The sequence below is a fragment of the Diachasmimorpha longicaudata genome, chromosome 8, assembly GCF_034640455.1.
Source record: "Diachasmimorpha longicaudata isolate KC_UGA_2023 chromosome 8, iyDiaLong2, whole genome shotgun sequence".
NCBI classification, from domain to species: domain Eukaryota; kingdom Metazoa; phylum Arthropoda; class Insecta; order Hymenoptera; family Braconidae; genus Diachasmimorpha; species Diachasmimorpha longicaudata.
The window spans coordinates 3,787,218-3,812,153 of record NC_087232.1 but is presented as its reverse complement, the minus strand read 5'-3'; the positions used below and the strand labels follow the sequence as shown (position 1 = coordinate 3,812,153).

General features: G+C 38.3%; 6 protein-coding genes across 16 annotated transcripts in view; 4 read left to right on the top strand and 2 right to left on the bottom strand.

Moving 5' to 3' along the window:
- The window catches only part of LOC135165201 (angiogenic factor with G patch and FHA domains 1), a 28,553-nt gene extending 25,955 nt beyond the window's left edge, over positions 1-2,598 (bottom strand). For 2 of the 7 annotated variants that reach the window (XM_064126279.1, XM_064126280.1), the window contains exons 1-5: positions 2,067-2,597; positions 1,582-1,803; positions 1,369-1,503; positions 994-1,135; positions 189-349 (exon numbers count right to left, since the gene is read on the bottom strand). In XM_064126279.1, coding sequence (XP_063982349.1) covers positions 189-349; positions 994-1,135; positions 1,369-1,503; positions 1,582-1,803; positions 2,067-2,249 — 843 coding nt within the window. In that variant the 5' untranslated portion in view covers positions 2,250-2,597. Of the gene's footprint in view, positions 1-188; positions 350-993; positions 1,136-1,184; positions 1,288-1,368; positions 1,504-1,581; positions 1,804-2,066 lie in introns of all 7 variants that reach the window. The other 5 variants (XM_064126275.1, XM_064126276.1, XM_064126277.1 and 2 more) reach the window with 4 other exon arrangements.
- A 509-nt stretch (positions 2,599-3,107) lies between these two features.
- On the top strand, positions 3,108-5,875 carry LOC135165424 (protein asteroid homolog 1-like). The gene is made up of 4 exons (XM_064126697.1): positions 3,108-5,054; positions 5,407-5,458; positions 5,569-5,631; positions 5,865-5,875. The coding sequence occupies exons 1-4, from the start codon at positions 3,108-3,110 to the stop codon at positions 5,873-5,875; spliced, it is 2,073 nt and encodes a 690-aa protein (XP_063982767.1).
- LOC135165195 (protein asteroid homolog 1-like) lies at positions 5,530-8,560 on the top strand. Its single transcript, XM_064126260.1, has one exon. The coding sequence runs from the start codon at positions 5,885-5,887 to the stop codon at positions 7,919-7,921; it is 2,037 nt and encodes a 678-aa protein (XP_063982330.1). The 5' UTR covers positions 5,530-5,884; the 3' UTR covers positions 7,922-8,560.
- A 104-nt stretch (positions 8,561-8,664) lies between these two features.
- LOC135165196 (ionotropic receptor 75a-like) lies at positions 8,665-12,151 on the bottom strand. Of its 4 annotated transcripts, none has more exons than XM_064126264.1 (10): positions 11,873-12,151; positions 11,609-11,722; positions 11,257-11,414; positions 10,887-11,195; positions 10,686-10,810; positions 10,199-10,593; positions 9,905-10,116; positions 9,695-9,847; positions 9,483-9,598; positions 8,665-9,078 (listed from the first exon to the last, which is right to left on the bottom strand). In XM_064126264.1, exons 3-10 carry the CDS (start codon positions 11,392-11,394, stop codon positions 8,838-8,840), a joined length of 1,689 nt encoding a protein of 562 aa, XP_063982334.1. In that variant the 5' UTR covers positions 11,395-11,414; positions 11,609-11,722; positions 11,873-12,151; the 3' UTR covers positions 8,665-8,837. The 4 variants fall into 4 exon arrangements, with proteins under 4 accessions (XP_063982334.1, XP_063982332.1, XP_063982331.1 ...); XM_064126262.1 differs by lacking the exon at positions 11,873-12,151 and having other exon boundaries at positions 10,199-10,285; positions 10,385-10,593; positions 11,609-11,790; XM_064126261.1 differs by lacking the exon at positions 11,873-12,151 and having other exon boundaries at positions 11,609-11,790.
- Positions 12,152-12,731: 580 nt separating this feature from the next.
- On the top strand, positions 12,732-14,588 carry LOC135165211 (ER membrane protein complex subunit 7). The gene is made up of 3 exons (XM_064126296.1): positions 12,732-12,987; positions 13,109-13,367; positions 14,278-14,588. The coding sequence occupies exons 1-3, from the start codon at positions 12,782-12,784 to the stop codon at positions 14,479-14,481; spliced, it is 669 nt and encodes a 222-aa protein (XP_063982366.1). The 5' UTR covers positions 12,732-12,781; the 3' UTR covers positions 14,482-14,588.
- Positions 14,589-16,070: 1,482 nt separating this feature from the next.
- LOC135165207 (DNA-binding protein D-ETS-6-like) lies at positions 16,071-24,920 on the top strand. 2 transcript variants are annotated; one of them, XM_064126292.1, is made up of 5 exons: positions 16,071-16,235; positions 16,322-16,500; positions 17,288-17,536; positions 23,534-23,798; positions 24,172-24,918. In XM_064126292.1, the coding sequence occupies exons 1-5, from the start codon at positions 16,201-16,203 to the stop codon at positions 24,464-24,466; spliced, it is 1,023 nt and encodes a 340-aa protein (XP_063982362.1). In that variant the 5' UTR covers positions 16,071-16,200; the 3' UTR covers positions 24,467-24,918. The 2 variants fall into 2 exon arrangements, with proteins under 2 accessions (XP_063982362.1, XP_063982361.1); XM_064126291.1 differs by having other exon boundaries at positions 16,094-16,500; positions 24,172-24,920.
- Positions 24,921-24,936: the final 16 nt, after the last annotated feature.

The following is a 24,936-nucleotide window of genomic DNA, read 5'->3' as shown; positions in this document are numbered from 1 at the left end:
AATTAAAATACTGTTTTTATCTTGAAGACAACCACGCAATCGTCTTCTCTAATTGATGAGGATTTTACCAATTTTTAATATTTTTTTCTCACTAATTAAAGAATCTGCCAATAAGATTTTCAACTGAAAAGTAGATTTTTTCTATGGAATATGCTGAAAAATATTATTGAGCAAGATTGAAGACTCACCTTACTGATATTAATATCAGGAATGACAACAGCATGATCTCCCTCGCGACCCATTGAACCTCCAGTGTACGTGACGATAAAAAGCGATCCAACCTTCAATTTTTGGAGATTTGTTTCTTTCACAATTATTCTCATACATGGTGGATACATCTTCGCCAATTCTGCAATCAACAACAAATTCCGATATTTATACACGAATACAAACAAATAAAATTACCAACAACCAGAATCTCCTATTATTTTGTCTCAAATCCATAAAATCGATTTTCGCATGTAATACCACAAGAGCTCCGAAATTATCGGATATTTCCCGATAGGTTCGTTGCAAACAAATGAACGTGTCAAGTTTTCCAGTTTAAAAATCACGAGCGCGAAGCGCGAGTGATTTTTCTGGAAAACTTGACGAGCTTATTTGTTTGCAGGGAACCTTGAGGGAAATATCAGATAATTTCGAAGTTCGAGTGGTATTCGGGGGATTATTTTTTGCATCCAAATCTTGGCCGATAGAATTGCACCATGAGACATAATTTTCAACGAATTGCCATTTAATCTGTCAGATACAATTGAGGGTTACTTCAACATTTGTTTTTTTTTATATATATCAACATGCAAAATTTCCAGTGTAATTTTCAAGAATATCCGCTGAAATACCGTGTTGACTATACAAAATAACGTCGAATGGTGCAATCCTATTGGCCAAGATTTGGATGGGAAAAATAATCGGAATTATTCCCGAATAATAAGCATCAACTGTTATGGTAATTGCAGACTAATTAATTCCGAATAAAAGCTATAAATAATACACCTTGCTCATCATTCTCATCATCACTACTGCTAGTCTCTCTTCCGATCTCGTTGTTATCACTATCCGAGCATTCACCCTCCTCCAGTTCAACGCCATTATCATCCGTGTCAGTTGTACATTTTTTCAGTCTCTTAGCCTCATCCTACAAGAGAGAGATACGTATTCGTATTGGATTGGTAAAGGCTAGTTACCTGATATGTGCCGAGTATAGCATTCCAGCTGTATACTCGAAACACGGGCTATTAACTCATGTATCTCATCCGAAACCTGCAGAACAAAATAAAAAATTTTCTTCTGAAGTCATTAACTGAAGAAATAATTTGATGGTCTAAAAAATGTGGAGCATCAATTTTGCACCAAATCAATCAATCACACCTTATTCGCCACTTGAGCTTTTCTCTTTTCACAGTTATCCACTGCCAGGGGTCGACTGTGAAATTTGTAGGATTTCGTATCTTCATCGTAATAGTAATAAGTCCCAGAATGTCCGTCATAGTAGAGCCCCTGGGTCTGTGTAAAAAAATATTCTCAAACAAATTTTCTATTTAAAATTTTAAATCAATGCTCATATTCTTCCAAATGACTCACAGCGTCGTAGTAGTATCCAGAGTTATAATCGTAGTACAGTCCAGATGTTTTTTCATAAACGAAACCACATTGTTGGAGGGCAGTTTCAGCCACTTGTTTTACCTGATCTGTTATACTCCCAGATTGTTCTGAATTCATTTCCCAGTTATTCGACGTTGTTGGAGATTCTAATTTTTCAGTTTGGACTGCCTTATCCTCTGGAATACTATCTTTAGTCATTTTCTATGAATAACGAGATAATAATTATTATTATTTGTTACACTCAGGTCATAGGAAATAATATTTAGGGAAAGCTATCAAATTATTTAAACAACTAGAAGTGAATAAAATTATCAGATCACTTTCACGTGTCCGAAATTTTCACATATTGGCTCATAATTATTAATTTTTGAGATCCAAAAAATAAAAGACTTCGTTTATCAACATTTTTCGAGGGAATTTTCACCATCTACGGTATTAATATACCATTACTGTTGATAACTCACCTGTGATAGTAATTTATTCTTCAATTTGCATATTTTTTTCCGTTGTTTTCTCACGTGGGCCTGTAATTTTGAAATGAAGTCCAAAATTTCCGGATACTGCTCCAAAATATCACAACACTGTTTGCTGAAATTGTGCTCCATAAAGTCCTCATCATTCTCCCCTTCTTCACAATAATCAGACATTTTTTAAAACTATTTCATCCAACTCTAAATGCTCACAAAGGACAGTTCTTCTAAATATTCTGAATGATTGATCTAATTATCTGACTCTGAGTATCACCAAAGCACACGAAAACAAATGTTCATAACCTAGTTAACATGCCATTGCTGCGGCGAGCCAAGTCGGTACACCAGTTTCGTCGGCAAAACCCTGACCATCTGGCGTCATTAATGCGAATAGATACTTTCATAGACAATTTCCAAAAAAATGGTGAAAAATTTTGTCAATTATTGGCATTTATGATGATGCACATTTAAAAATTATGACGTATATGCTTTGCCACTAACGACTTCAGCTTTTCATTTTAGCGCTGAATAATTTGTCATTCTAGTAACTTCGTAAGCCATACCAACCAAATTTGATCGATGCTCCCCTGATTTCGCTATACTTTTTAACGTCGCGCTGTAGCAGACCCTATCGCCAAAGATTATAAGGAGATTGCTAACGCTTATGGAGCGGTACAACGGCAAAATTTAATAGTGGTGGCCACGAAAAACCGATTTTAGAATATTCCCGGAGTCTTAGATGAATCGCAAATGGACTGCATCGAATGGCACGCACTTACCAACAGGCACAATCGTCGGTAATTTCCCCTATAACCTCTGGCCACCAAAGATTATAGGGTAATCCCTCTTCTCCTATAGTTCCTGGTCTATCACCTCGGAATATCGAGTCATGTCATTGACCAGTAAATCCCAGAAGTCCACCACAACGCAGTACTGAAAATAAACATGTGAACAGTGACAAGTCAAATGCGCCACTGCACTTTTTTCGAAAAAGTTATATGATTTAACATTATCAAAGAAGTGAAAAAGGATAAAATGGGTATTCGCGGGTTATCTTCATACATACTGCAGAATGATTGGCGTTTTATGGAGCCATTTGAACTGCAGGGCATGACCATCGTTGTGGACGCTAGCAACGTATGCCACAACCTGTACGAAATGGTTGATAAACAATCTGGGCTCATGGGATGTCAGTACGATGTTTTTTACCGGTCCGTCAAGAATTTTTTCGAAAATCTACTCCTCTGCGAGGTTCAACCAATAGTCATCCTCGATGGCCTTGCTGCACTGACCCAAGAACAGTATCTGATGATATTCCAGGATAAACTCAAACAATTTGTCTCAGGTGACAGCATGATATTTCCTCAACTCTTAAATAGAGTACTCATATCTGTCCTACGCCGCCTGAAGATACAATTCGTCCAAACAGCATCCGAAGCTGACGAGTCGATAGTGGCTATTGCTGAGGCGCTCAACTGTCCAATTCTATCAGAAGACGGTGATTTTTTCATGTACAGCACAAACTACATACACTGGAAGACATTGAATTTAATTCCTCACAAAGTACAAAGTACTTCAAGTTTTTCATTGTCCTGTCAAATGTACAATTTCCGAAAACTCTGCAATGCCTTCAACGATCTCAATGAATCACTTTTACGCTTGGCTTTGATAATCCTTGGAAATAAGTGTGGCCGCAATCACCTCGATGATAACATTATGAAGTCACTGTTCGATCGAATCAATTCGATTGCGCTCCCTCATAATCCACATGTCAGCCAGAGAAAAATTGAAAAAACATTGTTATGGCTGAGTGATTATTCTTCGTTGGATGAAGCCATCACGGGAGTACTTCAATATGTTGATTCAACTCACAAAGCAAAGGTTTTCCAGAAAATTCAGCACATGCTCGATGAGTTTGGCATTTGTTCACCTCTGGTCTTTATTAATTTGGAACTTCCTGAGAGATTGCTTTCAAAATTGCGAGATAATATGCACAAGAAGCCGGTGCCAGCCCAGCAAATCGAGACGAACGAAAAAAAAAACAATGCTTTAGAGTATACTGAAGAAGAACTTATAGCTATGGTTCCAAAATGGATGACAGAAGACTTTGCTAGAGGTAGATTATTTCAAAAGCCCTTTGAAATGCTCCTGTTTTCAACAGCCTTTATGAGCCCAGTTCGTCAGACTTGCAGGTACCCACCCCCTGCATTCATCAGTCTTTCTATTGTGAAATCAATCTACAGTTTACTTTGCTCATTACGTGAAGGTGACGAGCACAACCTGAACATTATTGCTGCAAATGAGACGAAGGTAATTAGAGAACAAGTGAAGGTTGATAGATCATCAGTAAGCTTGAAAGACATTAAGAAGCTGGAGCACTCTGAAAGGAAGAGAATTATTGACGAAGTTCTTGGTACCGATGGAGATAATTCACTTCAAGAGCTACCGAGTTGTTGGAGACTTTACGTTGCCGCAATGGTGTTTTGGATGAGGCAGAAGGATCCTCCAGAGAGAACTAGAAATCATCTGTTCTCTGTGATACTAGTGATGCTGCTTAGCTTCATTAACGACAAAATTGGTGTCCTTAAAACCAAGGACGCTTTCATGGAGAAGTATGAAGCCAAATACAAGGAAATTACTTCGAAGAATAAACCAGATCGCAGAGTAATGGAGATAGCGAATCTCAGGGATGCGTTGCAATCAGCCACTGAAGAAGAGTGCATCGCAGCTGCACCATTTTTTATATCAAATCAACAGTTAAATCGTCCGAAGAATGAGTGGAAAATCGTAGTTCATACTTTTTCTCAATTCCACAGCTGTTTGGAAAATGCAATGACTTTGAATGCACTTCTGGCGTTTCCTTATTATCCAGTCGAGGTGTATAAAGTTTATAGTGGATTGTTATTCTACACCCTATTTGAAGCTATTTCAAAGGAAGATGATATTGAGGCTTATTTGCATAAAGAGTTACCGTATTCTCCAGTCATTGTCGAAATTTTTATTAAATTGAAAAATATCACATTGAGAATGATTGATAGAAAAAACTAAGAGAGGTATTTCTGTGATTCTCATTGATTCTAAAAAATAACAATTAAACGACCAGTGATGAAGTTTGAAGTATTTTTGAAGTTTTTTAATACAGGCGCATACCCATTAATGATATTTCATATTCACACTGAATTATGGAAATGCGTCTATTAAGTTGGAAAATATTTGTATGGATACCTCATTAATTTTACTACATATCTTCTATTATCGATAACTATGTATTGCGTTAAGAAATATAATTAAATAAAGGATTTATCTGTTTATTAAAAATATACTACTGTTTTAGGAAATTCACTTTATCGATTACAGTGCCTATAACTCTCCTCTAGAAATCCTACGTATCGGCAGATTTAGCTAGAAGAGAGGTCAGGAGATGAACTCTACTAATTACAAAACGTATGCGGTTTGTTGGAAACCAACTTTCGACTGTTGTGAATTTAAAATTCAGATCCGTTAGAACTGTGCCACCTCCTCCCCTGCCATATTGTGATTGACACATTTTCCGGCGAAAGTAATAGAAACAGTCAATTTTCTTCCGATCAAGACCTTCAGCCCTAAACATTTAATTCATAGTAAATTAAATGGGCTCGATCGCTTGAAATGGAATATTACACCGTCGATCGGTCTTCGCTATTCGTCTGTGGAATGCACGCAATTTGTGATCAACGAAAATCCGCCATGATTCAGTGAAACGTGAAGTGTGCTCCTGCTCTCACCAATAAATTTGTTGAAATTAAAAAACAGAAACACGATAGATTACCGCAATGGTTATTCCTGGACTCGCTGAATACATAAACCCGAAGCGATATTTTCTCGTGGATCCACATCCCCTGGAGGGCTTGGATCTAGTCGTAGACGGTGTTGACCTATGTTGCAATCTCTACGAAAAAATAGACAAAGAGATGGGCGTGTCAAATGCAATGTACGACATTTTCTTCGATACCACCAAGAGCTTCTTCGAGACAATGCTCATTTGCAACGTTCGCCCAATCGTCATTCTCTATAGCGTTGACAGTTTGACGAAAAAGGACTACTTGCTGAAATTCAAAGACCAAATCCACAACGTAGTACATCGAAAATCCATAGCCTTTCCTGACCTCATACGTCACGTATTCGTCAGTGTTCTACAGAGCCTTGACCTACAATTCGTCCAAACAATAACAGAAGCTGATGAGACGATATTCGCTGTTGCCCAGGCCCTCAGGTGCCCAATTCTATCACGAAACAGTGACTTCTTCCTGCGTACCACACCATTCGTACACACTGACTCACTGAGTCCACAGGTTGACAGAATAGAAGGTACGTCAAATTTTTCATTATTCTGTCAAATGTACTCTCTGGGAAAACTCTGCGCAATCTATGAGCATGTGAACGCACCTCTGTTACCTCTGGCGTTGGCCTTTCTTCGGCAGAAGTACGATAGCACCTTCCTCGACGCTAGCGTAATTAAACCTCTGTTTGATCGGTTATTGGCGATGGCGCCGCCTTCCTCTCCGCGTTATGAAATTCAAAGAATTCAACAACTATTGTTGTGGCTGAGTCCGTTTCGTACGTTGGACGAGGCCGTCACAACAGCGCTTACTTGCATTGAACCTAGCCAAAGATCAAAAATCTACGATGACTTAAAACGGTACGTCAATGACCTTGGGTATTGCTCACCGCTGGTCTTTACCGGCCTAGATCTCGCGGAGGAAGTTGTTACACAGTTGAAAGAGGATAACCGGGACAGGGAACTTTTGCACCAGATGGAGAAAAATGTGCAACCAAAAGTGGAAGACTTCAAGTATAATGAACAGGAAATCCTCGATATGCTTCCGAGTTGGCTTAGGGACGAGGTCATGAAAGGTCAAGTCCCAGAGCTCATTTTTGAGTTACTCCTACATTCAAGAGCTTTTCTGAAGCCGTTTAATGAATTGTACGGCTATGCGTCCACGGGAATAATCAGTCTTCCTATCATCAAGGCGATTTACAGTCTTCTCTGCACATTACGCGGCGAAGAAGAGAATACCTTGGAGATTATTTTTGCGAGGGATGACCAAATATGCATGGATAACTCTACGATTCTGAAATGGCCAGACAGCCTGGATGACATCAATACGATGGATCAATCTCAAAGACAAACCATCATTGATGAAGTTCTTGGAGTTGAGGGAATTGTGTCACTTCAAGAAATGCCAAGCTATTGGAGACTCTATGCAAGTGTCATTGTCTATTGGATGAAGGAGGATGCGCCGCCTGAAAAGACGAAGAATCATCTGTTCAGTGCGATACTGATGATGCTGCTTGGGATAGTGGATGAAAAGATCGGATGTTTGAGAACAACGGAGACTTTCATGAATAGGTATCTAAGCAAGTACAGGATAATTGCTTCGAGGGCTGTTGAAGATAGTAAGAAAATGAAAGGAACGAGTCTGGAGGAGATGTTACAAGCAGTGACAGAAGATGACTGCATCGCAGCGTCATCATTTTTCTCATCAATTATGAAAATCTATATGTCGGGAACTGATTCGACGGACGTTAAATATGTTTTTGCACAGCTTCACAGCTGTTTAGAAAATGCAATTCATTTGAATACTCTGGTAGGGTCTCCTTACCAGAGGATCCAGGTGCACAGGGTTTATAATGGACAACTGATTTATAAGTTTTTTGAGATTCTTTCAAGGCACACAAATATTGACAGTTTTTTACGAAATGAGTTGGAGCATGCAGTAGTCATTAGAACGATTTTCACTAAATTGAAAGATCTGATGTTGGGAATAATTGGGGAACCAGTGAGAATGCCTTTTTCTGATGCTAATTAACAAGATACAGTCAACAGGTGTAAGTATTGTGCAATGAATGTTTGAGATCTTTTCAGATAATATTGTCATGTACGTTGGGTTTTTTAAACATTTATCTTATATTGGGAGGAAATATTTATTTTGTGGGCAGAAGTTTTTTGGATAGATCAGAATTTATTTATTTTCAGTCTGTTGATAAATTGTTTATAGGTATTCTCTGTTAAAATTAGTTATAGTTTCGTCGAGTAATGAATGAACGGTGTGAATGTGATAGAGATCCTGACATCAGCCACAGGAGCATAATTTTTTGTATAAAGTATCGCCTGGCTTTTGCGAAAATCTAGTCGGCACGGTAATCTCTATTATTTTAAATTGAAGATTGTGATTTCCGCAAATTTACAAATTCAAAGTGCTATGATTAAGATATTGTCAAGGAGTAGAAGGACGATTATTTCAATTTGGAAGTTATGAATTATGAGAAATTGCATGAGAGATTTTTTTGTGATGGTAAATAATTAAGAAAGCGCCATGATATTAGAGTACAAATAGTGAGTAATTATTATATCAATGATCCTCAACATTTAGTTTAGATTTTTTATGATATATGTATTGCCTTGAGAATCATGTTTTTGAATAAATTATAATCTATTTTTCAGTCCACTTGGTCACGTCGTTTTAGTTTAATCCTTATCATCATCATCATCACGAATATTTTCAATCAATGGACAACGAAATTTCAAGAGTAATAATTTTTTAAATAGATATCATGCAAATGCTCTGCAATTTATTCGAGACTAGTATTCAAAACACAATGGACGTATCACTACTGGAATAATTCTCAAACTATATTTTGAAAACTATACTACAGACTAATTTAGAATATTAACTATGAGTCAGACTTCCACATTTCTGGTAATCATTTCACTTTCACTGGTAATTATTCTGCATCGATTGACAATGAACGATGTCGATTTTCAAAGTAGAAGTACAAATTTTCCATCACGAGTATTGCCATAGCGATTATAAGACCAATACATAGGAGAAATATTGCAGGGCTGAATTCCGTCATGCCCATGGGAGTGGGTCTATCATTATAGTTTTCAGGGCAACGAGGTCGAGCCCCCCGCCATATTTTTTGCAAACGATGCATTATTCCACTTTGTACAATTTTCCTTAGTCTGAAATAAAACAACATTTCAATTGAGAAAAACATTGAGAAAAAAACACCTTCCTTTTAACCTAGGGATGTAAAATTAAAGAGTTGTCCCCACGTGCAAAAATTATCACTTCAGTTGAAGGCCAGGGTGATGCACATGAGTAAAGGCCCTTCATTTTACATTCTCTAGTTAAAATATTTTCATCATAACATGCGGAAAATTCCTTTTTCGCTCTAACATAAATGGAATAGTATGTTCCGTTATGAGTGCGCAAAACTAGGTTTGTCTGGTGGGAAATTTCTACTCCAATGAAACAATAACTACTTTTATCAGGCTTCTGAAACAGTATTTTCCTGCACAGTATGATGAAAAGAATATTTTTTCAAGGGAACCCAGCCAGATCTGTATGAAAATGTAAAACAGACCCATAATTCATAATCTTTTTGAACGGGGAATTTTTAGGCATGATCAACGAGATGCTCCGAGGTTTCCTGAGACGTATTTCTTCGACTGCACATATCTGATCCTCAGAGAATGTACTCTACAACATTGAATACTGCACATTAAGGGCTGAAATAGCACTCGATCGACAAGATGGAGTTATTTTAATGGAAGTTTTTTCCATATTCTCCCTCACCGACAATAGTGGGTAAGTAGCAGTGGTTTCTGTAAGATATGCGTATCCGCCCCCTTGTACTTTCCGGAAACCTTCCTCTACCGATAGAAATCGATTTGGCCGTGATTTAATTTTTCGATTGTATAATTCAATCACGTCAGGATCAGTCGACGTCTGGGAACGTGAGTCATTCATATAGAAAATAAAAAAGCAACCAATTTATCAATTTACCTTGAATAAATTGTGGTAGTATTGGACAAAATGCGAAGCCACTTCCAACTCACTGTCACTGATATCCTTGATGGTCTTGATCCACCGAGGAGGAGCAGTCATCAAGGAGCTGACGATACTAGCTGAATAAAATTGATAGAGAAGGAGAGCCCAGAAAAATAATGAGAGAAATGTGATTCGTCCAGAAAAAAACATTGGGCTCTCACTCAATCCTGATGAATGAAAAAAAAATAACAATTTGCAAAGAATGAAGATATCTACCAACGATGTTATCAACTTAAAAATTATTGCCACCTTGTTGTGATAATGCTGCCACAGTGGTAAGACCAGTGTCAATAACATTCATCTCAGTGTCCTGGGTTGTAGCTTCGTAATGCTGTTCTAATATCAAAGAAAGCAATAACAATGCCCAATAAATAGCGGCTACCAATAAAATCATCCACCACAAATCATTAGCGAAGGGTTTTAAAAAATTATTACGCAGGGCTGATGTCTTTGGATGAAGAAATGTGAACGATACATCAGCGTACCAAGTTTCTACAGCATATTCTACGAAATCCATTCGTATGCCATGAAACTCGAAGGGAGTAAGACTCATGTCAATGAAACCTGATATTATGTCTCCAATGAGTCCATTGAAAGATCCGTTGACCAGATAGCCCCAAGTTGTTGCTTGATGGATTTTTATACTGCACGACAAAAATAAATGTCTGAATTATTATATTCTAAATGTCTGAAATATTGTTGAAATGTTGAAAACGTTCATTTGACTGAATGTTACCTGAAGTTATACATATCTTGAAGGTACATTGCCACAGGGTAGTGGGCTCGAGTCATAGTATCCATTTTTATATGCATATATGTCGACAAGTAGGTCATGAGGTCTGGTAAAGGTGGATAGTACAGCTAGAATGCAGAAATATTACAATTAAGATGTTAAAATGAAAATACTTCATAGAACTTGTGTTGGGATGCCTCGTACCACAACAGAAAAATTAAGGCACAATTGTTGTAGATCAGCTCGACGTATGTATTTGTATTCACTCAATTTGTTCTGGAGCCCGTCATTGGGAGTCCACTGGCCCTTGTCGACGACGTTGACAGACCCTCCATGACGATAACTTGGATTGTAAATGTCATAAAGTTGGAACTGATTTCCCTTCCGAATTGCTGATGTCAGTTCTGATGCAATTGTTAGTGCCAGACTCTCCAGATAATCCTTGGGTATTGGTGATAAGTTTGATAATATGAGCCAGTGATAGGACTCATTGAACGGAAGGTGGTCGGAAAACTTATCATAGAAAAAAGTCAGGATTTTAATTATGATTATTAGGTCTGATATGGGACGTTACCTTGTCGATAATACGTTCACTGAAGGGACAATCGAAATCCAAAACAATTCCCAAATGATAATAATTGACACGTAGTATATCTGTTAAATTGATGTCATCTGTTGTAGATTGATAGGTAACGACTGTATCAAGGCCCATGATGTTCCGTGAAACCTCCACTACGGAAAAGTTTAATTTCTGATAATTTTCAAACAGGAAAAAGACTGATTTGCGGACGATGTAAGTCCATCATAATTTTAATTACTGCAGTACGAAACAAGGATTAATTAAAAAGTCTTTGAATGAACATCTTGGAGATAGTCTGATAATCGGTAATTCGGTAAAGGCTGAAGTCTATTTCCTGTGTATTTACCTGCGTAATCCCAACAAGCGAATATGACAATTTGATGAATATTGCTGGCTTCATAGTAGTCCCTAATGAAATCCACCAGAATTTTGTCCGAACGGCTGAGTTGGATGAGAGTGACTGACACGTATAACAAAGCAAATGTCTTCATAATGTCTTCATAAATTCAATGAACAATATGCAGTGGAGATGTGCATTCAAAAGTTCGAACTCACCCCTGTGGGCGAGCCGATATGCACGCATATTGAATTATGCAAGGTGTATACTTACGCACATATGGCGAATCCCGGGGAGGAACATGTAATCATGAAAGCGTTCATCACAATTTTTTGTCAACTGTTCTGTTTGGTTATCAATATAGAAAAACTTGAAGGTGTTTCTTCATGTTCACCTTCGTAGAATTATGGAATAGAAACAAATGGACAGATTTTCAATTTCGATGTCGAAAACCTATCTCCAAATTTTTAGCGAAATAAAATTGATAATTATTTCCAGTGACTTAGTAACTCTCTTTCAACAAGTGCAGTTAGAACCCACCATAAAAGTCCATTTAATTTAGTTGATCCCGGCAGGACGAATTCCGCAAAAAAAATGAGTAGTGGTCAGTTTTTCCAAGAAATATGGATATTTATAAATTAAAATGAACCCAAATTTCTTCGAATGTCACATTTTTTCAAATTTACTATTTCTCCAGATTTAATCGATTTCAGTCATTTCTGAGTGACTGACAATTTTGAATGTATAATTCTACAGAATTGGCAGTTTGAAGCCAAGCCAATGATTTTCAGAAAGCATAGATTAGTTGAACCATGTGATTTGTGCTTTTAAGTCCATTTAATATGTAAAGTATATGGAGGGCACCCACATAGGCAATTTGAAGTTTCCGTGGTTCTAAGAACAGCATTGAAATTTTGACTCACTGTTGGAGAAGGCTATATTTTGACTGTGAGCTCCTCAGTTTCTATTCCACTGCATTTCTCACTGGTTCGTACTTTGGCGGCGAAATAAATTGATCAAAGTTACCAATCACACATGCAGTCCACACCACTCAAAAGTCCCTAGACCTAACTTCCAGGGAATTTTTTTTCGAGCCAGTAAACGCTGGTCAAGCTGGAAATGTTTTTAGACTGAATTGCTGCTGATTTCCGGGTGTTTCATCCCGATGATAGTAACATCAACATGACGTGGGTGAAAAATTGTTTTACACTTATTGTGTTATTGGGAAGTTTGTGTAATTTAGTGATTGCTGAGGGCGATGAGGACTCCTCGACAGATCTTTATGTTATCGAAGGTAAAGTCTTTCCGTGGGAGCATGCCGGTGCCACGACCTGGCAAATCATGACACATGTCATGGCCAATGGAGGAGAGTATTATGGATTTTTGAGGTAATTTGATGTTTTTCCATTTATACCACATTCTCACAGTGATATTTATAGGAAATAAATATTTCTGATGCTAGAAATACGGCTTTAAATTCCTTTTCTTCATTCTGAAATTGATTTCTAGGGAGGACGGCACTTTCACAATATCAAACGTCCCCTCCGGATCCTACATAGTGGAGGTAATAAATCCAAATTACGCGTACGAGCAAGTACGAGTGGAGATAAACTCAAAGGGAAAATTCCGGGCAAGAAAAGTCAACTTGATCCAGACGTCTCAAGTCATTCAAGTGCCATATCCCCTGAAAATGAGGCCATTGACACCATTCCGGTATTTCCAAGTCAGGGAGCAGTGGAGAGTGACAGACTTCTTATTCAATCCCATGGTAATTCATTCATTTAACACATTTGGAAGAGTAGGAAGTGCTAACGCCGTTTCTCGCAAGTCACTCGATAATTTTGGAGATCGATTTCAGGAAAAAAAATTATGCGAAATTTCTCTTCAATGAAGGTTATATCCGGGCAGGGGCATTGCAAAGTGGATAAATATTTTTTCGATCTCTGAGAGTGACCATTATGTCTGGCTAGGAATATAGTAAAGAATGAATTTGTAAATACTCAAAAAAAAAATCCATCATTGATATCTTCTTCCACGAGTCGAGAGCACAAAAATCGTATGAACAAAAAAATCTATTCCGATTTCGTGGACAAGTTTCCCCACAAATTTCCACAAAAAATACGAGGAAACCAACAAGGGAGATACGATAGGTTCACGGCTTCACCGTCCACAACTGTATTCTATACAGATTCTAATGATCAAAGACCTTCTATATTTCCTCGGATCACTCACGATACCCATAAAATGAAAGTTCTTAAAAATTTCCATTTAAAATATATGTCTAATCTCTCAAACTGGATTACGAATACCGAGAAAAGTAGTCATAAATTCCCATAAAGAAGAAATCCATTGGATTCACATCATGCAAGTTTGTAAAGGTGATTCCGGCACCATTTCCCGGAATTCTTTCGAAAGAAATCCACTAGGGTCAACATCCACTATTACCAGCTGAGGTCATTTGAACTCGAACACTAGATATCGGTGCCACTACTGCCCTAGTTATTGTCATGGCATCGGTTCATGGCCCAGAGCTTCAAGGGTCAGGGTCTATTAAAAGAATTAGTTTGTAACTACTGTGAAAAGATGCTAAAGCAACAATGATTTTTTCTACTGGATTCTCCATTGTGAACTCTAAAATGTATTGCCCGTACGTAATTGCTATTAATTATTTTTTCCAGGTGCTCATGATGATTCTACCGCTGGTCCTTATCATGATCCTGCCAAAGATTATGAACGATCCCGAGACGAGGAAAGACATGGAGCAGTTGAATAATCTGACGAGCTACAACATGCCCGAAATGTCAGAAGTGATTACCTCCTTCCTCTCCGGTGGCGAAAAGCAGAAACCAAAGGCTGTTAAGGCGGCTAAAAAGAGACAATGAGGGGATTATTTAACTTACTATTATTGTTATTTTCTAAGTGTAAAGCACATTTTTTTGTTTTTCAGAGCTAAGAAATTCAATAAATAAATGCAACGTAAGTTATTGTATTCTCGAAGAAGTTTTAACTATTTTCATAAGTCTCAGGGCCTTTGCTCAATCGTAAATTATTCAATTAATTCGATCTTATGTTAATGTACCTTTGCCGTTAAATGCAACTAAGATTTCGGTGGTTTCCACGTGAACAGCCGGTACGAGAGGGCACATTAGGGCTCTCTATAATCGGTCGGCTACATGATAGATATTCCATGGTTTCCGTCCTCTATTGATTTTTTTTAATCAATTAAATCAATTGTTCCATCGAGTTTCTCAGAATTTCAGTACTGTTTTTACTTTCCTTATGATATCTTCTGGACCCCTGAATATTCAAAAATTAATCCTTTGATTCTGTATACGAAAAATCCCTTTTCTCTCATTGAATAGACTGAACACTGAGCGGTTTTCTCTCCTCTTTCAAATTAAAATTGACTCATTCTTCCTCCGCTATTATAAATTCACAATCTCTCAGCATTCCATACAGCCACATACTCACCAAAATTACCCAAAAAAAAAATTGAAAAATTTCATGGACATGTGTGTCGAGTCATACGTCGACTCATGCCCTTCCTCCGATATCCGGTTGACTCGTGCCAGGAAGAAAACAGCTAAAAATCGCGCTCCAGCTGCCGCAGTCTCTTCAGAAGGCCCTAAAAAAACCTTCAAAAAAATATGGGCTAAGATGGCGAGGAGCGACTGGACCGGTGTGATTCAGCGTTGGGCGATGCATCAGCCCCCGTACCCTCCGCCCTCTCCTCCTCGTTGCCGCTGGACCCGGGGCTTCCTGGAATTCTCAGGCCCCTCGCCGATGCCAATTGGACCGCCGTTTCCCGCCCGATCCATTCACTCTTTCGTGAGAGGTCCCCGAGGATATTTCATTCCATAACCGCGCGTGTGTGTGCCCTCCTCCCCCTCATGATGTCACGGGGGACCGGGGATTGAAACGATTGAAACCAGCGCGGGAAAGTACGTGTTCGAATGTACTACGAATATCCCCTCCTTCAGATCCATTCAGATAGATTGAAAAAAAAAATGGGTCTGAGTTGAGCGAAATTTCGTCGATTCCTGGATCGACCAGAGACCGGTGAAGATCGAAATTTTCACGGAAACATGAATAATTGAATTGTAAAAATCCAATTAGCGAATTACTTCAAATAATTTTTTAAATGAACTTTCACATTTTCGCAAATTCAAATTCTTCAACTGGTGCGTAAGATACAGTATTTACAATTAAATTGTAAATGTGACCGAACATTGAAAGTTGCAAAAAAGTGTATTTTTGTTTTGAAATTAACTATTGGAATTTGCAAAACTTTGTGTAAAAAAAGAGTTACGAAAAAATTCAATTTTCTCACGATCTTTATCACCCCAGCATCAACGACATTATTGATTGTAATAATAATGCTAATGGAACTGTATGTGTGACGAACATTCGAAACTATTACCGAGAATTAAAAAGTGAACGAGTCACTTGGACGTGATTTTCATCCGGCGGCAATCGAGAGAGTTGTGAGCAACTGATGTCTGTGAATCATCAAGGAACGGAGGTAAGACTGCCCCGGTCATGCCAGGGCATCAGTCTTTGCTCATCCAGCGAGCCACGAGAAATTGCGTCTTGGCTCCAAGATGATTGCTCCAGTGTTCTGCCGATACTTCCCATGGTCGGTGATTTTTCCAGACAGAAAAGTGCATTCAGTGACAGTTTGGAGTTGCCAGAGTACCTGAACAGGTATGCTTGGGATTTTAGTGTGAATATGGAGGCTGATATCGGTGATTATTTGGAGATCGATGGAAGTATGGAGACTAGTGATGATGCTGGGGACGATGATGGGGACAAGTGCAGTGAAGTACAATCGCCAGATCATGGAGAGGCGAGTCACGCTGAGGCGGAAAGAAGTCAGAAGGATCGGGTTATGGTACCAACAAGTGAGTCATGATTTTCAGGAAAATAAAAGATAATATTGTGTCATTGGGAGCAACGTTGAAGGACCAATGAGGGAAGTTCTTTACGGTTGAAATTGCCATAAATGTAATTTATCGTTTCGTTTTCATGAATTATCATCACTTTATCTGTTTTCACGTTTATTTATTGGTAATCAAAGGCGATGAGATAAAGCTAATTTGAGTGTAAAATGTTTGTCTATTAAGGATATCCGCCATAAACCTGTCTCGAAGGTTGCTCGTTTTCAATCAACAAATTTGGAAATTAAATTCCCTCAAAAGAAAATTAACAAGAAAATTGTGGATGTTAAACAATATATATATGTTCTTTTTAAAAAAAATAATAATAAAATTAGCCATAGACTCACAGATTTCATTAATATTGTCATGAAACTGTTAATTTCCATTTCCGTAAAGTTCCCTGAACATTTCAACGAAAACTTATTGATTTATGTAATTTTTCTGACATAAAAATTTTCAAAACCACAAACAAAATGGACTTAATCACAATTGTAAAAATTCCTTTTCATTGATAGCTTTTTATCCAATCGTTCACTTTCTTTCCGAAGAAACGACGTGCTGAAACTGAACCAAATTCTTAGAATAACTTTCAAAAAATTTCTCCCCGAATGAAGACGATTAAAATTCAAAAGCTATACGGTTAAAGAATTATGAAAACCATCTCGATAATCATTATTGCCACTGGAGAATCGCCTTCTCCCTGTTTATGCCAAATTTATCTGATCACTTAGTGAATGCATTATCGTTTAAGATCCGTCGGACTGGAATGCTAACCACGTGGCAGCCTGGTTGTCCTGGTGCGGACGTACCTTCGCGATAAATCCTCAACCCTCGGCAAATGAATTTCCGGAAACCGGTAAAGCTCTTCTTGAAATCTCTTCCGAGTCTTGGAAACAAATACCAGGGGGTCACATATTGGCGCGGCATCTTGGTTATTTGCATCTTCAGGCAACTGGAATTTATTGTCAGGAGTTACTGCAGGAGGATAAACGACATGATGGTTAGTGCCTTACTATTTATTTCTTCATCATTCTCCCCCTCTCCCCCTCATCCCCGCATCAAATCAATAACACAAAATCCTGGTACGAATCCCCAAATATCATAAATCGTAGCGAGTCCTCAGCTTTTTTCTTTACACCAGCAAAAATGCCCGTTAAAATTTGCAGAATCTCTGGAATCACCCAATTTGTCACTTAAAATTTTCCCGAATAAATAAAATTTTATCAAAAATTCCAGAGCGATTATCTCTGTAAAATGAGAAATCCCTAAAATTTCGTCATCATTGAAAATAAATTATAGAAGAATTTGTTATCCTCACGACAATGAGTCATAAGACAAGTGATTAAATTGTACAGAATAAACTCTCCAATTCATTTAATCGTAATTATCACTTTTTTCTCATGATGTTCATTGATTTTTTCGCTCCCTGCGATCGAAAATCATCACGAAATAAATACATCCAATTTCACCGTTAAATCTCCACCCCTTTGAATTTTTTGAAATTGTCAATGCCATTCCCGATAGATTCAATGTACACAACACTGTAGGAATAATAGACTTGCCGCCGTAAATTCGAATGACGCCGGATTACGGTTGATGTTTTTTTCTCTCTCTTCACACACACCATACGATCTAGGGGAGGAAAAGTGACCGGAAAAGGCTACCAGTGCTTGGGGGCAGGATGGGGGATGGGGGTGGATTTAAGGCTTGCCCCCCTAGACGTTTTCACACATTTAAGTTTCAACCCTGAACCCCACCTTTTTATCCCCATTAGATTTCGCTTTATCTCGGGGATATCCGGCCAATGGCGATCGGAACGCGGGTGACCCGATCTATTAACGATAAAAATACGATGTCCGACGATCGCTATCTCTTATTCTCTGTATTGAATGTTGGAGAAGGAGATCTTGATTGAATTCGTTGTGTTGAAGGTATTTATTATCGCGTCATAGTCGTAATAATGATGTGGATTATTTAATCATTTTGGGAGTGAGAGGTCTGGGGGTTATTTTGGGAATAACAGGGTGAACACGTTTTTGAACCCGAGTATTGACAAACATTCAATTTCGGAAATTTTTAATCATCAAATTTGTCAATTGAATGACCTGAGAAAAATGGGAAAAAATCGATAAAAAAGTAATTAGCACAAACGAAGCTAATTGAAGCTCATGTGCAAGACAGTGATTAGGCGCTGATTGGGCTAATTAGGCTAAAATAAAGACTTCTCTCAATGAAATAATTTCTTGGTAAAATTATTTGTTTTCAGTCCAGTTTCGAAAATCTCAAAATGACAAAGAGAAATCAATTTCACGTGTCTCATTGCTATATATATTCTCCCCCACCTGAATGATCATTACTGCCACCTCGAATATCCTGAATAATACATGTATCTGTATGGATCTATACATCATGATGGTTGGCCTCTCGACTCGTCGTTTATTAAACGAATCAGTGTGTTATCGTGGTGAGAGAACTCTCATGAATAAACCATCGAGTGTTTAGGGTGAAGAGCACCAGTATATACTTACATAGTGTCTTGCACCGGGGATTGGTTCCAACAGTGGTATATATATCCCGGGTGGAGTAAAACGTATATACCGACGACATCCCCAGCTCCCCTTTTACCTCTGCACCAACGGCGAAACTCTAACGGACGTGGGAGGGGTGATAAGCTCACTGCAGGGCGCGGTTATATTGTTTTCTAGATGAGCCCCGAAACATTCATCCATTTCATCCCCGGATATCCTCAGCGCTGGAACTATCGATGGATCATTTTCGTCATTGTATTGTGACATAAATGAAGAGCGATGAGAGAAGATCGTTTAAATTTTATTCTAAATGATCAGATATTCTTTCTAAATTTTTTAGAGAACCAGAATTGTGCGCGCGCGTATTTTTTTGGGGGGTGGTGCAGGGGGATCGGAGGGCTGCATTCCCTAAAAATTATTTTTGATTTTTTTTAGAATAGGGTACATCCTCGGAGAAGTCTGAATTAGATAACAATAACAATCGTTTGAAAAATGTCAGTCGAGTTGTCGAGTTCATTCGATTAATTGCTCTGTACAATACGATCAATAAGAGTTTTTTTTTTAAATCCATCATTTGACCCCGATGATTGATCGATGATTTCAAACATTATTTGTGAGGCTACGACCACATGCTGATCGTTCATTTATGTTGACTGGGATTTTTCCTAATTAGAGGCTCGTTTTCTGATGAATATCTGATTTGTTGCAGGAAATGACGATTTATATTAACGAATGGTGGAGTTGCATTTGATATGGTGTAGCTAATATTTATTGATAGCTGATGAATGATTCGTAAAAAAATGTACACGCGTGAATCACGGGGTGATTTCAACCCGTGCAACAGCGTGGGGATCCGAAAGAACTGCCGCCGTTCGGAGTTGAATCGAGATCTTCAGGAAGCTGCTTCGTCCTGCAGGAACACTACTCACCACCTCGAGCAACTGTAAAGTTTTTCATCCTGACGAGTTAACCAATTGGGCTACCGCGAGAAGATACGAGTAATCAATTCAATTAAATCTCGATGAATAGCGCGATATTAATTAGATACCTGCATTAAGACATGATGGTAATGGCAAGAAATACCGATCATTTGAATTAATGTTGGGCCTAGACAGTTTCCTAAGAAAGAAGTTCCCTTATCGTAACATCAAAAAGGTTCTGACTATCTCGAAAATTGCAGGACTGAATTGAATTTTTTACGTCAAAATGTTCCATGCAATGACACACGGAGAGAAGATTTGTTTAAAAATTACGTTTCCATTCCGTAATTTGTCAGTCAAAACAGAGTTTGATTGGCAGTAAAATGAGGGAACAGTTACGTATTTTTTTACTGAATTTTTCCTACTTTTTCTGGAACGTTCTGGACTTTTTCCTGAAAGTTTATATTGTTTTTACTGGAATAGAATATTGTTTTCTCTGGAAGATTACGGAACAGACACGTAATTTTTTAAGAATTATTCCCTCCGTGTATCTATCAGTATTGAATTATGGAACGGGATTATCTAAATAATATCAAAACGATTTGACCATGAACTTGAATCCTTTATTCATCGCACGCAGAAGGACATCTTTCTCCTATAATGTCTCCAGAGCAACTGACTCTTACTGACCAAAGTTGTTTATTAATTCCTTTCTGCTCCCTCTCCGGTTCCATTTATTAAAACTATTCTAAACATTTCGGCACCACTCGAAGAAAAACTATAAAATACTAACACCGACTAAACACAGCTATGGACAGACCATTAATTTTTGTCTACACATACCAACCACTATCAATAATCAGGCTAAAAAAATTATAATGTCGAGTCATGGGAACAATACTCGTGATACCAATAAATAAAAAAAAGTTACCTCCTATCATTAATATGATACCTTACACTATGCTGTACCTCGCAATTGCATACCACCACCCTAACAGGAGATGAGGAATGGCCGACAGTCGGCCGACTATCGGCCAGCACTGGCCAAATGTCGGCCCACTGTCGGCCATTCATCATCTCCTGTTAGGGCATTTGTTTTGTTGCATTCATCGACTTGCTCTTAGTTGCTAAATTAATTTTCCACGTAATTGCTATTATTGTAACTAAAGTCTTTCTTTATCCTCGCATCCTGATCTGAGAACACGAGTGACTCGTGATACCAATAATGATCGTACAGTATTTAAAATAATGCACAAATTCTCTCAACAATATCCCCGTAGATATCCTATCACCCACCAAAAAAAATCGGGTACCTCGTGTCGGGGAATCCCATCCATATACGCAAGGAGCGAGTGAAGTAGAGGGGAGGGAGATAAGGGCTGAAATGACTCGGGCCAAAGGTCGCTCAGAAGTATTCCATCCACCGGACAATACGTATCACTAAATGAACCCCAATTCCACGCCCTCGTCACTCGACAATTCGGACAGAATACAAATTATTTACATCGATGAAAGAACAATTAATATTACCAATAAAAATCGTAACAGAAACAAATATCGCGGGTAAATAAATTAATCTCATCAGCGATCTGACGAATAGCTACATTTGATAGCAAATATTTAGTCACCGAAAAATTGTTGCGTGATAAATATTCGCGGGGCAAAAATGGATGTGAAGTGTAAAATACTGTTGAAAATTCCCAAAATAGTCCCGTTGGAATAAATTTCTATTTTGGCGCGTTATGTGGAGGATCCAAACGCACCCTCTGCATCTACACCAGCAGGACACAAGATTTCATCCGTCGGCGGCGACCGCAGCGGCTATTCTTTACAACGGTATTACACATGAAAAATATTAAACACATGTATTTATAGTGACTGTCATGATCTAATTGGCGCCACACAAGATGTGAGAATCGGAAATTCCTCGATAACGCGGTAAATTATGGCGCCGAGCGCAACTGTTATTTATTTATTTGTCAACTCAACATGAATTGAGTGAAGCGAAGCCGTTAAAAATCACGCTGGGGGCTCGAAGTCAAAATTTGTTCGGCGGTGTGACTTTGTCATTCCATGTTTTATCTCGATAACTCAGCGGTTCCGGGAAGCCGATGAATTTATTATGAACTGGGTGGTCGATCACTAGGACACCGCGTGCGGCAAATTGGGCGGTCTCCATTGTGTCAGGCGGTGATACGCACCTTAGATAATCTCAATGGGGCGATAGTTTGTGTCTCAATCAGTTAAGTACGTGAAATTTATGATTTTAGAGGGGAGGGGGTAGCCGGTGTTTTTGTGGATTTTACTAGCACAGAGAGAAAAATTCGTGGAACATTACGCGCCTGTTCGTTAATCTGTCAGTGAAAATTAGGGAACAGTTACGCATTTTGTTCACTGAATGTTCCAGACTTTTTCTGGAACGTTCTGTGGAGTTTTTTCTGAAGGTTCACTGGGAAAGTTGGTAACTGTTCCGTAATGTTGATTGAATGTTGTTTTCACTGACAGATTATGGAAGAGGCACGTAATTTTTGAAGAATTTTCATCTGCGGGAGGGGATTTAAAAATTTATTGAAGGAGAAAATTGATTGGTTGAGTAGCTTTAGTGGGGGTACGAAAATTGTATCCAGGTTTTAGGCGATTATTTTTATTTGTTGTAAGTAAATGTATGTTTGGTAAACGGGTATTTTTTCATCAGTCGCGGGAATGAGTGGTTTTAGAGTCGAAAGGTAAAGCGCGCACGAAGTGATATTAAAAAAAATGTGAGGGGAATTCAAAATTGTGCGAATCGCCGGGTAAATTTGAAAATTTGTTCGGTAAAATTGAAGTACATTGATGACTTATCATCCGTGAAGACGACAAGTCTCTGGAATTTTTTCAAAACTCGCTGAGTTGATAACTCCCAATTTGAAATTGATAGTTATTCAAGCGTTTTATGTTTTTTATCTGTGTAGAGACCTGGAAGGAGGTAAATTAGCTGATCTCCACCCTCGCGTATTCTGATAGATATTTAAAAAATTGCAAGAAGCACCAGAATTTTATTATAACTTTTTTTGTCGTGGCAAATCGGCTCTACAAAAAAATCTTCATGAAAATTTTTCCGTTGCTTCTAGATTTTGGGATATGTATGGAAAAATACGACTGCAAATAAGTTAACCCCTCTCGTTTTATCCGCAATTCTTAACAGTTGTAATTTATTCTCTTCCACCCCCGTAAAAATTTCCAGAAAACAATTATCTTTGAAAATAATTTCCTCGATTGTTCCACAATTTTTTTTGAAGATTTCTCTCCCCGTAAATATGTAAGTAAATATGTACTACAAATTACAAAATTTTTCTGCTACTACCCTCAATAATGAGACATGGGTTCCATCACATTCCCCAATGTCGTTTCCGAATTTTTCAAATATTATTACCGAATATTTATTGAAAAAAGCAAAGAAATATTCGTACCCTCATGTTCAATGCATCAGCCATTCCCCAAGTTTGATACTCCATGTAGGTACCTCTGAATCATCTATATTTTAACCTGCTCTTCTTGGTAAAAAATCAGAAAGGTTCAGCCTCCTCCAGCGGACCTGTACGCTGATTGGTTCATCTACTGGAGGCGCTAACACGGGGGCGGTCGGTGGCGGACAAGTACAGCTATGGCAATTCCTTCTCGAGCTACTCTCCGATTCGTCCAACTCCACTTGTATTGCGTGGGAGGGTACCAATGGTGAATTCAAGCTCACTGATCCTGACGAGGTTGCACGCAGATGGGGTGAACGCAAGAGCAAACCAAATATGAATTATGATAAACTCTCCAGAGCGCTCAGGTGAGTCAAGAAAGAGATGAGCCACTGGGGGATTAGTTTAAGGAGGGGTGAACAATTCTCCGGAGACAATGAATTTCATTCTCATTGTGGGGTAGTTGACGATAAAAATGAAAGTGTGAACCTTTAAGCAGATTATTTTACAAGTATTCGTGGAACTTTTTTGACTTAAAAAAAACAATTGAACAATATTTTTTGAACTATGAGCTTTTGGAGTTTTTGGAAATGTGACTCCTAAAGCTTTCTATTTTTTCAACTTTAACAATTTTAAAAATCTATCGATTACTGCATATTTTATCGTATAGTGTAATTATTCATCAATTAAATGAATTTGATTTTGTTTAGTTTAATGCCAACTTTTGTTCGAAATTTGCAGATATTATTACGACAAAAATATCATGACTAAAGTTCATGGTAAACGATACGCCTACAAATTCGATTTTCACGGATTGATGGTGACCTGTCAAGCCCAAGCCGGCATCACTCTCGATTCGTCGACACCTCTCCGTGGTTCGGCATCCTGTCACCCTCATCATCACCTGTGTGTACCTGCCTCGTCAACTGCCGACACTAGACCCCCACCTTCTGGGCCGTCATTAGGTCCGAGAGGAGCGCAACAATCATCGCCTCCGTATTGCTGGCCATATCCACGCTATCCCCCGCCGACATGAAGATGTTTGGAAATTGTCCACGATTGAAAATTAAATTTTCAAGTGATTGTATCCCTGGTAATGTGACCGGGTCTTATTTGTTATTAATGTGCGCGCGTGTCGACGTGTTTGTTTTTCAAACTAAATTGAATTGTTTGAGGTAGTGTGTGGAAGTTTTAAAAAATCCGAAGATTTGCTCCGATTTTCTACAAAACTAGGAAATTGTATTGAATTTTCTAACGAACCGCAGAATTTTTGTAGAATTTTTTTTAATCCACGAGATGGTACTGGAGACTAGAAGTGAGTTCGGGAGTGACTCTTGACATGAAATCGAAGACGTGTCCATGTAAAAAACAATGCAATTATCAATGAATACAGTCTAACTGCTAAAGTTGATAAGTATTAGTCTGTAAGTGTTAAATTTTGCATATACAGTCGGGTAAGGGGATATCATTTTGTAAGAAAGCTATGATTTTTGTAATAAATAATTG

Bases quoted from the DNA above. Each gene is read 5' to 3' on its own strand.
- LOC135165424 (XM_064126697.1), top strand. From the start codon at position 3,108: ATGGGTATTCGCGGGTTATCTTCATACATACTGCAGAATGATTGGCGT. The intron at 5,055-5,406 runs GTCATTGTCGAA...CTACTGTTTTAG, and splicing joins AAGAGTTACCGTATTCTCCA to GAAATTCACTTTATCGATTA. The intron at 5,459-5,568 runs GTATCGGCAGAT...TTTAAAATTCAG, and splicing joins CTCTCCTCTAGAAATCCTAC to ATCCGTTAGAACTGTGCCAC.
- LOC135165195 (XM_064126260.1), top strand. From the start codon at position 5,885: ATGGTTATTCCTGGACTCGCTGAATACATAAACCCGAAGCGATATTTT.
- LOC135165196 (XM_064126261.1), bottom strand. From the start codon at position 11,753: ATGAAGACATTTGCTTTGTTATACGTGTCAGTCACTCTCATCCAACTC. The intron at 10,594-10,685 runs GTAACATTCAGT...TTTGTCGTGCAG, and splicing joins CAAGATATGTATAACTTCAG to TATAAAAATCCATCAAGCAA. The intron at 9,599-9,694 runs GTGAGGGAGAAT...TCAATGTTGTAG, and splicing joins CTACTTACCCACTATTGTCG to AGTACATTCTCTGAGGATCA.
- LOC135165211 (XM_064126296.1), top strand. From the start codon at position 12,782: ATGACGTGGGTGAAAAATTGTTTTACACTTATTGTGTTATTGGGAAGT. The intron at 12,988-13,108 runs GTAATTTGATGT...ATTGATTTCTAG, and splicing joins GAGTATTATGGATTTTTGAG to GGAGGACGGCACTTTCACAA. The intron at 13,368-14,277 runs GTAATTCATTCA...TATTTTTTCCAG, and splicing joins ACTTCTTATTCAATCCCATG to GTGCTCATGATGATTCTACC.
- LOC135165207 (XM_064126291.1), top strand. From the start codon at position 16,095: ATGTCTGTGAATCATCAAGGAACGGAGGTAAGACTGCCCCGGTCATGC. The intron at 16,501-17,287 runs GTGAGTCATGAT...TTATCGTTTAAG, and splicing joins TCGGGTTATGGTACCAACAA to ATCCGTCGGACTGGAATGCT. The intron at 23,799-24,171 runs GTGAGTCAAGAA...CGAAATTTGCAG, and splicing joins AAACTCTCCAGAGCGCTCAG to ATATTATTACGACAAAAATA.